The following is a 13401-nucleotide window of genomic DNA, read 5'->3' as shown; positions in this document are numbered from 1 at the left end:
GGGAGAGAGAGAGAGAGAGACAGGAATACTTATGCTTGCCATCTCCTAGCAGCTCGCGACTCTCGAAACTCACCTCGGGCAACGCTTGGGCATAATTGTTCAGCTGATGCACGTCGAGATGCTCGGTGAGCGTGGAAAAGTGCGGCCACGGTGCATCGGGGGCATCGAGAGCGGCGCAGACCGCATTCGTTGCAGCGTTGGACTGCGTGCAGCTCTGCAGCTCCTTGGCGCTGGGCTTGGCCGGTATGGGCGGTGGGCGTGGCACGCGACGCGGCATCAAACGCGGACTGTTGGGGGCGGTGGAGGCGGCGACGAGACGCGCCTCATGCAACTGTGCGGCACGCGTCAACGGCATCTGGCCGCTGAACGATGTGGCACGCTTCGCGAGCAGCGGCGAGGCATGCAACGACTGGGTGCCGGAGCCAGAAGCCGAACCCGACGCTGAACCAGAACCGGAACCGGAACCCGGCAAATGTATGGGCAGCGATGGCGGTTGTTGCAACTGCTGATGATGTTGCAACTGATGATGATGTTGCAGCTGCTGCTGCTGCTGCTGCTGTTGATGGTAATTGTGTGAGGCATGCTGCGATGTGGCAGCGGGAAAGGTGTGCAGATAGCTGGCGCCATCTTGCGGCCGTAGAAAATAGTTGTGCGTATGCGTGTAGTACAACGTCTGTGTGGCAGCCACGCCCAGCGTGGGGGCGGGCGCGGGTGTGCCACGACCCGATGTCGATGCTGAGGCACTTGCCGACGGCGATGGCGACGATGACGCAGAACGACGTCGCTGCTCCGCTGCCTGTTGCAGCTGCTGATGCTGCTGTTGCTGCTGCTGATGTTGCTGCAACTGTTGTTGCTGTTGCTGCTGCTGCTGTTGTAAGTTGGTAAGCGTATCGAATATTTGCGATAAACGACCCAAAGGCACTTCGTCAGACATTTAGCCGAGCGACAGCAGCTGCAACAAAAAAAAAAGGAAAGTAAGAAGAACCCAAAGGGGAAAAGTAGAATTTGAGTAAAGCATTAAATACAGCAAACAAAATCTTAAATTCTAAACTTATTTTCTTTAAATATGTCGACTTGAACTCTTTCCCTTCATATGATTCTAATAAGCTGGAGCAACTATCATCATTTAAATTGCTCAACTATTTTTTCAATTTTTGCCATCTATCTTTGAGCATTTTTGGTACGCTCACAAACAAAAATCTAGTTTGAAAAGTAGATTTCAAATCATGATTGAACATTTTAAAGATCTTAAACATAAAAAATCTTTAAATATGATTTTTAGGTTGAAAAAATGTAAAATCAAATTTGTTTGATATATTTTTAACATCAAAATCTTACTTTAAGAATGTTTTATCCTACAGAGAAAGAATAAAATCTAGATTGAAAACATCTTGATTTAAGACATTTTTGATCTTAAAAACAATAATCTTGAGAAAAAAATGTTAGGTTGAAATAATCTTAAATCAAGAATTGTTAACTAAAACATCCTCTTTTAAGAATGTTTTAACCTAGATTGTAAAGAAGATTGCATATCGTAATAAGGAATCGATCTCAAAAATTGAAGCAAAATTTTTAGTTTGAAAAAAATCTGTTATAAATGATTTATAAACACGTAGCAAAATAAGAAAACACATAAATCTATTTTAATTTAAAAGACTAATCAAATAATCTAAATTTAAGATTTATTTAAGATTTTGGTATCTGGGTTCAATTTTTCTTCATTGAAAATGTTATTCTTGATTTTAGCACGTTTTTTCATTCTATGCAGTGTTTCTACTTTCGAGCTTGTGATTTCCATAAGTTTTAAATAACATTTTACTATCTCCAGCAGATTTAGTTTAATGCTTAAACGAATTAATTAAATTAAACAGAATACTGGTCCAAGTAGACCATGAATCTCGGCTAAAATCAAATTAAAAAGTTTCAATTAAAGCATTTATAATTCAATTAACTATTTTGTTATTAATATAAAATGACACTAAAAATACTAATACTAAGCAGTGGGAAATATATTATTTTTGAATTTAAATTAATCATCTTGATAACCTGCGGCCCAAGCTTTCTAATCTTCAAACATGTAGACTAAGAACAATCTAGCGGAAGCTCTTGAGACGCTCAAAAATGTGACTGCTGCTTAATTGTTGATAAGCTGTTACTCTCAAATCTCGCTCTAAAATTGTGCGTGGTGTGGCTTTGATTACAGTGTGTACAATGTGGCGGATGAGTAACGTAATGATGCTATCGATGAGCTTGAGTTTTGGCAAACAATCAGCTGAGCTCTCTGATGAGACAAGACAGATTATGTATTTGTTTATTATAAGTTCTTAATATTATTCTTATTAATTTAAGGTTTAAATAATGCTGTAAATTATAAATAATGTAAAACTCTTAGAATTATATGGAATCTAATTTAAGACTGAACAGCATTAGCAAAAAATATAAATTTGTAATAATGTAGTATATCAATATACTAAACATAAGCTTTAATATATATTTTATATGGTATATTTCGTACTCTATGGTATATATTTGAATGTAGTACTGTAGAATGTTGTATGTCAACACACGAAATGTGAGCTTTGTTATATTTTAGTAGATTTGCGGTATTGTTTTGGTATATTTGAAAAACATAGTTCAATTGAAAAAGGGTAGCGGGTATCTCACAGTCGAGCACACCCGACTGTAACTTTCTTTGTTGTTATTACTCTTAGTTGTATATTTAATACTTTGGGGTATATTTCAAATGTAGTACAATATTGATATACCAAAAATATGGTATAAATATTTAAAGGTATATTTTTGGTGTATTTTAAGAATATTGTTTAATTGAAAATTAGTAGCAAGTATCTCACAGTCGAGCACATTCGACTGTAGCTTTCTTTCTTGTTTAAAAATTCAAGACATTCCACTTAAGCATTCTAATGGCAACTCTGCTGAGAACCTATATAACCTCTATAAGGCTAAATGATACTATATCGAATATAAACGTATCGTTTACAAGATATTTAAATGATGCCCATACACACATACATATATGTCGTATAGATGTCTAATTTATAGCCATCAGTAGTCGCCTCAACAGCAAACGTGCCGCAGCAAAAACAAGCAGACGAAATCAATGCGAATGTCCGAATCTACGAGCTGCTAGTTCTCAGTTGAGTTGGCCAGTATGGATATCAATGTGTGTGTGTGTGTGTTGAGTTTTTTGGTTGGCAAAAACGTGGAACAACAGGTGCGCGAATCTGGGGCGTCAATTGGCATTACGTGTGCGCAATGTTAAATGAAAACAGTTCAAACAGTTAGAAGCGCCCAACTAACTACATATGAGTTTTGCCTTTGCTTTTCGTTCTCCCTTTTCCCTTTGGCTTTTGCTTTTGCTTTTGTCAACTGGCCAGAGACCTGGGCGATGGCAGCAATTATGGCCAAAGTGCTGGGTCAACTTTGTTGGCAGTAAATTGAATGTGCCATGAGATTGACAAGAACAAAAACAACTAAAATAAAAACTTGACATTCCAGCATGTGTTGGAGTAAAATGGAGTTTAGTTTTCGGCAAAAGGAATGTTGTTGCTGTTGCTGTTGCTGCTCCACTTCAATCATCAAAGCGTACAAAGTCTTTCATCTTTTGTGCGGTTTGCCAACGACCAGAAATTTGTCTGAACCTCAAAAAAGCAGACTTTTACCCTCCTTCGCAGTAAGTTCAAGTCGTCGCTATATGTACATGCAGGTTACAACAACTAAACTAACAGCTACACCAACCAACAGCAATAGCAACAAGAACACATTCAATGCATTTGCCGACTTTCTTTGCTTTCGGAATTTTTGTGGGTAAAAGCCTGCAGCTTCCAGCAGTTTTCCAGCATCCTTTCGAATGCAAGAAAGGATACCCAGTCTTTTTTGCCCCCGCGCTGTGGTGTGGTCGAAGACGAACCGACGACCAAAGCACATAGCACAACTCTCGGGGCATTCATGAGAATTATATTCAAATTTTGTGCTGATTACGAAGACGATGACGATGACGACAAGGACAACGGCAACTACAACGACAACGACAAACTGGCAGCTGCCCATGAAATTGGAATTGGAATTGAAGTTGAAGTTGAGAGAGAGAGAGAGAATGAGAGTTTTAGTTCAACTCATCGAGTGCCACTCAAATGACTGTGCGTATGTCCTTTATGCATGTGTTTGTGTCTGTGTGTCACTACACTTCATTTTACAAATTTTGATTAAATTTAAGTTGATTGAAATTCAAATTCCGTTTTTGATTTGACAAAATGTGCACTTCAGGGCACCGTTTTCATTTTGCTTCTTGTTTGAGAGTATGCAGGAGGGAAAGAGAGAAAGTTCTAAGTGCACTTTGCAGCAAATTGTTGCTAATTGAAGTTTGGCAACAGTGCACTGCAGCGCACAAAGGTTCTTGAAAGCAGCTGGGGCAGCAATCTTCTAGTTGTTTAACTAACAAATTGGCCCCATACTCGTTTTACCCTTTTACAGCTTCGTAAACAGTATTAGTAAATTAAGTTTAAGAATTTTGGCAAATTGACTGCAAATGTGAGCAAAGTACTTGTAACTCGGATTAAAGAGATTTCAAGTGATGGGTTAGTCAAGTGTTACCTGCATTCACGCATTTGGAAAATAATTTAGTTTAGGTGCGAAATTCGATTCAACTTGCACTTTAAAATTCTTGAGAACAATTTTAATATACGGAAATTGGAAAGGCAACATTGATGTGCTCGAAGTTTGACCGCAAAGAAGCTAAGGATCAGTCAAGTTGCGAATTACAACAAATTTCAAATGCCACATCAAAGCTCAACAATGTACTTCAAACTTAGCGACAGTGCAGTGAAGTTTAACAGCAATGCAGCTGAGATGCAAATCGGCAACCGCGCAGTGAAGATTGACAACAGTGTAGACATTGTAAAACCACTGTGAAATTTGGCAACAGCGCATGCCATCATTTGATAGATCTATTGGCTTATTGGTATTTGCCAGCAAAGTGGAATGAACTCATTAGCTGCGACAGCACTTTGAAGCTTTCAAATCATAAGCCGCTTAGCAATATGTAACTAACAGATACAGCTACTTATTTTTGTAGTAACTACAAGGAGTATCTGTGTTTGTGGCTCGGCTTAATATGGAGTTACACATACTCACTGGCAAATGGAGTTACACATGAACATCGCATATATATATAGAGAGTCAGCTGGATAAGTGCAGTTCCTATTTCAGACAGCATTGTCTTGTGTTTGTTCATAGCTTGAAGCAAGGTTTTTGGTTTGGTCTGCTTAGCTTTACGTTCTTGCAACACAACTCGCTAATGCACACACATGAGCAGCACAGCACAGCACAGCACAGCAGAGCAGAGCACATCAGAGAACACAGAGCTGAGTAGTCGGTGGAGTAGTCGGTGGAGTAGTAAGTAAACTAAATAAGTAACATATAAGAATGGCGGCGGCAACGACGCATGAAAACTCACTCAAATAGTTAGCAGACTTGTTTAGTTGCAATGAAGTGTGGCATGTTGCACAGCTACGCTTACAACTTACACACACACACACACACACACATATATACTCAGATCCAGACCCAGGAGCAACAACTACAATTACAACTACAACTAGAAGAGCAAAAGCAAATTTGAGACCCCTCTAGACGACAGTTAAGCTGCTCTGAGCTCAACCCAGTGCTTCAACAAATATTAGACAATGTATTTATGTATTATCAACTCTAAGTGCGTGTGTGTATGTGTGTGTTCAGCAGGGATTGAGTTCCCAATAGTCTCCGACTCGGGACTCGGGAATGTAAATTCCACAACTGGAAACATCGATTTGCACAAAAACTTTTGTCCAAATAAAGATAAGCCAATAGCCAAAAGAAGCTGATTGTGTCGCAGTGCTCTGCTCTCAAATGAAAAGGCAAAGCTGCATTAAGTAAATAAAAACAATTGTATTTCTTAAAGGATTCAAGAGCCAAAGCATGCTAGAAATGCTAAATATAATGTCAAGCGATTGACATTTGACTAAAAAAAAAAACAGATTTAAAAATAGCAATTAATTTGAAAATGGTGCAAGAAAATATACCAATTTAAAACATTTCAACAACAAATAATGTTACAAATATATTAAAAATTAAATTTTTAAATTCAATATAGTTTAAGAATTAATTAATAGCCACTTTCATAATTGATTTAAATTAAGAATGATCAATTTCTTAATTTAAATCAACTATGAACAAAAACAAAACAATTTTCTTCATTGTGAAATTGATTACCTAAATTACAAAAAAAAAAAACAAAATATTCATAGAAATTAATTAATTAATATAAAAATGTAATCCGACAAAATAAAGCACATGTGGAAATATAAAAATACATTTCTAAATCAAAATAAATATTGACAAGAAAGCTACAGTGTGTACTCGACTTTCAGATACCCGCTACCCATTTTGAGTTAGACCAAAAAATGTGGTATTATTCGAAAAATATACCAAATGAATATTTCCAAAAATACTAAAATATACCAAAGACAATTTTATATAGGCTCTCAGATCTTGATACCGAATTAATTTAACAAAATAATACTAAAATATACTGAAAGCTGTATTTGGTATATAGTACAACATTCAATATATACCAATAAAATACTTTCAATATACAAAAAAATAAACTAAACTATAATTCAATACAAAGCTATTCAAATCGGTAATACACTGCAAAATAAAAAATATACCGAAGTTATATTTGGTACTATGGTACCAATGGTACTATGGTACCACATTACAAATACACCAATAAAAACTCTTTTAATATAAAAAAATAAATATAATTCAATACAAAGCTATTCAAATCGCTATACCGCAAATATGCAGAAAGATACTGAAAGCTATGTTTGGTATATTAATTTAATACTACATTCAAAAGAATACCAATAGAAATACTGTGTCTATAAAAAAATAAATACAATTCAATACTAATATCGTAAATTTTAAATTTTGGCCAAGTCCGCTCAAAATTAAAGATTCAAGTTTAAAATGGTAACCAAAGTATCGAAGTAAATTAATAGAAGAGCGTTTTATCGACGGCAGCTGCCGCATTGCAAAATTCGAGTGGCAATTGACTAATTTGATGATGTTGGCCGAAAAGTGCTGACGCAGCAATAAATAAAGCTCAGTTATGCAGTAAATTCAACATTAGCTGTTAAATAACAGCATTTCGATATAAAAATGCACACAAACTGTGCCACATGCAACATGCATGCCATGCAGTAAATGATAGCTTGCCGCACTGACGTGCCCCCAAAATGTAACTCTTCCCCCGTTGCCCGTCGCCCCCTTGATGTGTCCACCCCTTCGACAAAAAAGTGGCAGCAAGCATTTGATGCTCGTGTTGCAAGTTACAAAATGCAAGTTGTAAAATTAATACAACATAAAATTGCACACACACACACACATACTCATACTCATACATTGACAGCAATTTGCAGCATGCATGCCTAGCCTCTCCCCCTCCCCCTCCCTTCGTTGCCCTGCTTTTGCCCCATGAGCTGCTCTTGATATCCCTCTCCCCTCTCATCCAAAAAACAAAAGCGAGCGCTTCCCTCTCTCTCCCTGTCTTTCTCTCTTTCTCTCTCCCTCGCTGTCCCTTGGCAATTGCTCGCCCTGTTGTGGCACTTCAAAAAATTTAATAAACGTTGCAGCATCGTTCGCATGCCAATAATTTCACAATGCCGCACACACACACACACACACTTTGCCCCCGAGCTGGCAGCTTAACCTGCCACAAATACTACACTACACTGCCTTTCCCCCTTCCCCTTTCCCTTTCCCTCCCTTTCTGCCATCCCCGTTACAGTTCCATTTCCATTCTCTTTCCCCATTTGCCTGTCTGTCTCTAGCTCTTTCTCTCCTGCTCTTTCCCTGACTATGGCTCTCTTTCACTTTCTTTTTTCTACCTCGCCTTCTCTCTTTCGCTCTTTTTATTTTAATACCCATTTCCCTCTCTTTCTTTTACTTTTTTTTTGTCTTTTTCTGTGGCTTTCCCTCTTGCTCTAACGTTCCCCGTCAGTGTCTCCCTCCCAATTGTGTTTCGTGTCATGCCAAGACCGAGACTGCAAGAATTTTATGCAGATCGTTAGATGAATCGTCTTGTAGAATGCTTCTTGCATTGAGTCTGGTGTACGCGCCCTCTTAGCGCAACGCGTAATTTCCCTAACGCCTACTTTTCTCGAACATGTGCAATTTTGTGTATCATGCGTCATTTGTTTTGTGAGTGCTGAACAAGAAAGTTGATTTTTTCCTGCGCGTCTTTTATAAAACAATAAGAGGTAAGTTGTTAATACTTTTAAACTTCTATTCTAATCTGATTTAAATTAAGAAATATATTTGTATTTATATTTACAGTTTTAAGGACCACGAAAGAGCTATGTTGGATGACAAAAATAGAAACTACAATGCATTGTTCAGGGCGAAGAATATTGAAAACGGCGAAATAAATTAATTTTTTCTTTTAGCTATTATATTATTTAGTTATAAGTAAAACTGTTTAGATAATATTATATATAAATTTAAGTACTCATTGTATTAGTTTTAATAAATTTAATTTCAAGTATAATAAACATTTTATTTACTGCATATATTTTTGAGCGTATTTTTTATTTTGCATATTCCGAACTACGCACTAGAATCTAAGCACAGATTTTCGGCAAGAGCTGCACCGCATATTTTCTACAAGAAACGTCGAGTACAAATTCCGCCAGCGCAGCCGAGGGAAATTTAAATTTCCCTTTGGCAAGAATTTATACTCGACGAGTCTTGTAGATAATCAGTTCCGCATATACGGCAAAACGAAGTGAGTAAGTCTTTTCGCATCTTGTGTCTACACATGACGGGACTGGAAGAAAACTTGTATATTGTCTACGAATAAAACACAATCGGGCTCTCAGTCTCCCTCTTAGTCTCCCTTTCAGTCTCCCTTTCAGTCTTCCCTTCAGTTTCCCTCCCAGTCACTCTTTCTATCTCCCTTTCAGCCTCCCTCCCATTCTTCTTCATTGTATTTATCTTCTTTCTCTCTCTACACTATCCCTCCCTCTCTCTTTCTCTCTCTCTCTTCCCCTTTATAGCCCCCTCTCCGTCTCACACTCTGCTGTAATGCGTCGTCAATTTGAAAAACATTGTCAATGCATATTTTGTCTCGTTGTGAGCGTGTGTGTGTGTGTGTGTGTATGTGAGCGTGTAACTGATGCTATGTGTGTGTGTGTGTGTATCTGTCCCCTTCTATGTGTGTATGTGTGTGTGTGACAACTACTAAGCGTCATATTAACAACATTGTAACATGCACGCAGCATAGAAGCGAGGGGCAGCCAACACAACAACAACAACAACAACCCGACAACGCGTTGCCAACTCCGCCACACACACACACCTTCCCTCACTTCCCCTCTATCCACCTCCCTCTTCACTAAGCTGCTCTTGCCCCATCCATCTTCTACTTTATGCGCTTTTATTCTTTTCGCCTTGTTGTTGCCGCCTTTTAACCAACTATTTTTCAGTCAATTCCAACGAAAAATTTATAATAAATGCTCGCGCACATGTGATGTCGCGCATTTTAATTGGTAACTCCCCCCTCCCCCACCGCTCTCCCCTTAACTGCCCCTATGGGTGGAGCGGGGCGTGGCTGATAAGCGCGGGTGCGTTTTGTCTGCCTCGCTTTTGTGGTTTGGCTGTAAAACGATTGTCGCTGTTGCCAGTTGTTGTTGTTGTTGTTGTTGCCAGTTGTTGTCGGTTCTGTAGTTGTTCATAGTTCACTTGTTGTTGCTTTGCTGTAGCTTATGCTCAGTTGGCAAGTACTTATGGGACAGTGAAGACAAAACCCGACTGAGGTGTGGGCCAAAGCGGACATGGCTGACTCTCTATGACCTACGTGACAACCAAAAGACTGCTCCAACTTCGCCCCGCCTGGATCAACTGAATATACACACTACACTGCAAAAAAAAATAGACCATTTTTTAAAATCAAAATCATTTATCTTAAAAATTGTGTTCTTAAAATAAGATCACTTTAAGAGAAAGTTTTTAAAACCAATCAAATTCTAAACAAGTTTTTAAAACTAAGGAATAGAAAATGCCAGATTCTCAAAATTAGATCAAAAATATTCGATACTACAAAAATACTAAATTACAAAATTCTGTAAACTATCGAAATTCCTATATGGATTTTATCAAGTTTAAATTTTCTCGTTAATAGCCGAGTTACTCAAGCTGTGGCGAACCATTCTTCATGATAATCTAAGAGAGAGATCCTAAATCCTTAAATACTGCGCAAAATCGATGATAAGTAGAGCTCACAACATTATAACATTTATACTACGTTTAACTGACTAACAGCAATAATAATTTAATATTTAAATAGTAAAATACCAATAAAAAGAAAGACGAAAAAAAATAATATATAATTAATATTTGTTGATCTCATAATAAGATTTTTGATCTTCAAACTAAAATATTTTTTTCCTCTTTTAAATAATAACTTTATTTTATATCAATATATTCAAACTATACAATTTCTTTCTCTTATAAATCAGAACTTGATCTTATGTCAAATATGCCTGAAATCATGTTCTTGACGCATTTTCTAGAACAAAATTCTTCGTACTAAGACCAAAATTTTGATTTTACAACTTTTTTCTTTTCAGTGTATACACCCACATAAACATATATACATACATAATGGATTGGTGTGCGTGTGCTTTATGGTTTTTAATAGCCACTGCATAATGCATGGCAAAATGCAATCGTTGAGCTCATCGAAATGCAACACAACTATGTAGCACATATAGCATGACTTTATCACTCTATATAGTACATATATCTGTTATATATCTGCTTGTCAACGGTAGCGGCTAAAGCTTTGGTGAATTGCAGTTTTTCATTCACAACACAATTTAAAATGTCAATAAGCTGCACAAAAAGTGAATTGTCCAAAGTGGAAAGAACTTTATTAATAGCACATTTAACAAATAAGTAAATATTGAAGAGGACATACATATATGAGTTAACTTAGCTGACATTTCATTATTAAATATTCGACTATTTAAGCTACACTTATATATTAACTCCAGGATGTGTATGTGACAGACATAATGAGACATCTCCGACCCTGTCTGTCTGTATGTCTGTCTGTCTGTCTGTCTGTCTGTCCGTCTGTATGAACCCCTATATCTCAGCTATTATTTTTGCAAATCAAGTTTCCTTCAAATGTTTGCTACGCCTACTTCCGCCCCCGGAAATCGAAACAAAACTAATAAGACGCGTTTTAAGCTAGAATCGAGACTTTTATGAGAATTCGACAATATTTATGAACCCTAAAATGTATTTAAGAAATACGTTTGTATGGCAAACGGATCTTAGCCAATTTGAATGACAATCGGCTTTTTTTTGTACTCCATCGTTTTTTTGAATTACTATTTTTTATTTTATTGCTGTGAAATTTACAATTTTATTGAAATATTTTCTACAACATTTTATTATCAACCATTACAATTTTGTTTTCCTTTTCAAATGCATAATTTCATCTGCATATTTTCAAATACAATTTTTCTTTTTATTCCTAAATATTTTCAAGAGTTCTCTATTTAATTTTATTGTTAACGATTGGACTATTTCATTGGCAATAAAATCACACGCTTATCTAAATATTTGTAAACAGTTTCTGTCACATTTTATTGGACGGTAATTTAATTTTTAAGTTTTTAACTTCATCAATACATTTTCAAATATTATATAGTACATTTCACAGTTAATCGAATATTTTATAATCATTAAATTCATTATTTTTACTAAATATTCTCCAACTATTTTCTGCAACTTTTTATTGCCAATTATTAAACTATTTTATCCACATTTTATTCTCATAATTCCATTAAAATATTTTCAAGAGATTTTAGTCACAAAAATACTTTGTTTATTGCAATCTTGAGTGCAAATTCATAATAAAGATTATCTTGATGCTACCTGACTTCTTACTAAATGAGTTCATCGCTGAGTATGAATTATTGTTTTGATTTAAGATTACACTCAAAGTGAATACATTTCTCACAAATTGCAAGCAAATACAAAAAATACAACTTAATTACGTATAATTAAAGTACTGAACTGCGATTTTCTACAATTCATTTGCTGAAAATCTATTAATGCAAGATCGTAAAAAAGCTAAAAATAAACTTAGGCGCGAGCTATTTAATTAATTTAATTATACGCTTCAAAATGACGTGAAGAACTTGTTCTTGAAAGTAGAACATTGACTAAATTTGTATATTCCAAAATGTTATCAATAGGAAAGTTATATCAAGTTTTTGGCCAACAAAACGAAACCGGTTAAAAAACAAACTTATTGTTGTTGTTGTTTTTGTTGCAGTTGCCTGGCCACCCGCTAAAAACTCAACTCTAATGAGAAAACAACAACAAAGAGTGTCAGAAAAATAAGCAGCTAATTAAGAGACACGGATTGTTGTTGCCACAGACTCACAATCACAAATCTAAAGCAAGGCAACCGAACCCAAAACTCAGATTCAGACTCAGACTCAGACCCCAAAAGTCAACCCAACCCAGAGCAGAACAAACGACCTTCGCTTCGGACCAGTTTGCGGCTTAAAGCAGCGACGACAAGTGCTGCTAGCAAATGCCTCAAAGTTGGCTAAAAACCCGCCCATTGTCCGTATAGACAATAAAGTGTTTTTATACAACTGAAAGAACATTTATTCGTTTACTCTTCAAAGCGAACTTAAGGCGATCAACAGAATAGCAGTCAAATTTTGAAAAGATTAAACATTATAACTAAATAAAAATTGATAAAAAATAAAGGAAGTACAAAAAAAATACACTATTAGATTAGTTAAAACACATAGTGCACTCAAGAAACAAATACAATATCAAATAATTTAAAAGCATCAAAATAGAACTTATATTTTATATATTGAGGCAATAAAATCAATTAAGTCTACAATTTTACAACAATTATTATTAAATTTAAAATTTTCAAAGCTCTTTAAAATGAAATTGAAATTTAAGTAAAATCAAAAACATAAATTGTATTTAAACAAACAAATTGCTAACTTTAAAAATATAGATTTAAGTAGGAAATAAAGGTTAAAAATTAAAAACTAACGAATGTAAAAATAAAAAATAAGAAAATATATGAAATATAAATATACAAAAATATACATATACAAAATGTAAAGCAAAACACATAAATATATAATATATAAAGTAAGTAAGTAAAGCAATGAAACCAAAAAAAAAACAAGTAAGCTAATACTGATAATAAATTAAAGTAAAAACTATAAATATCAAACATCTTCTTATTAAAAAAAAAATTGAAAAAAAAAATAGATGGCAAAAAAATAAAAAAAA

The 13401-nt window shown here is 35.6% G+C and overlaps 1 protein-coding gene across 1 annotated transcript in view; it reads right to left on the bottom strand.

Annotated features, from left to right (window-relative positions):
• The window catches only part of LOC117578040 (uncharacterized protein CG43867), a 177778-nt gene that overhangs the window by 147955 nt on the left and 16422 nt on the right, over window positions 1–13401 (bottom strand). Inside the window, 1 exon segment of the mRNA XM_034263157.2 lies at window positions 74–952. Within this exon segment, the coding sequence (XP_034119048.1) occupies window positions 74–934 (861 nt within the window). The 5' untranslated portion in view covers window positions 935–952.

This window comes from Drosophila albomicans, chromosome X (genome assembly GCF_009650485.2).
Source record: "Drosophila albomicans strain 15112-1751.03 chromosome X, ASM965048v2, whole genome shotgun sequence".
NCBI classification, from domain to species: domain Eukaryota; kingdom Metazoa; phylum Arthropoda; class Insecta; order Diptera; family Drosophilidae; genus Drosophila; species Drosophila albomicans.
Note: the sequence above shows the minus strand (reverse complement) of the source record. Positions and strands in the feature narration are given on the sequence as shown.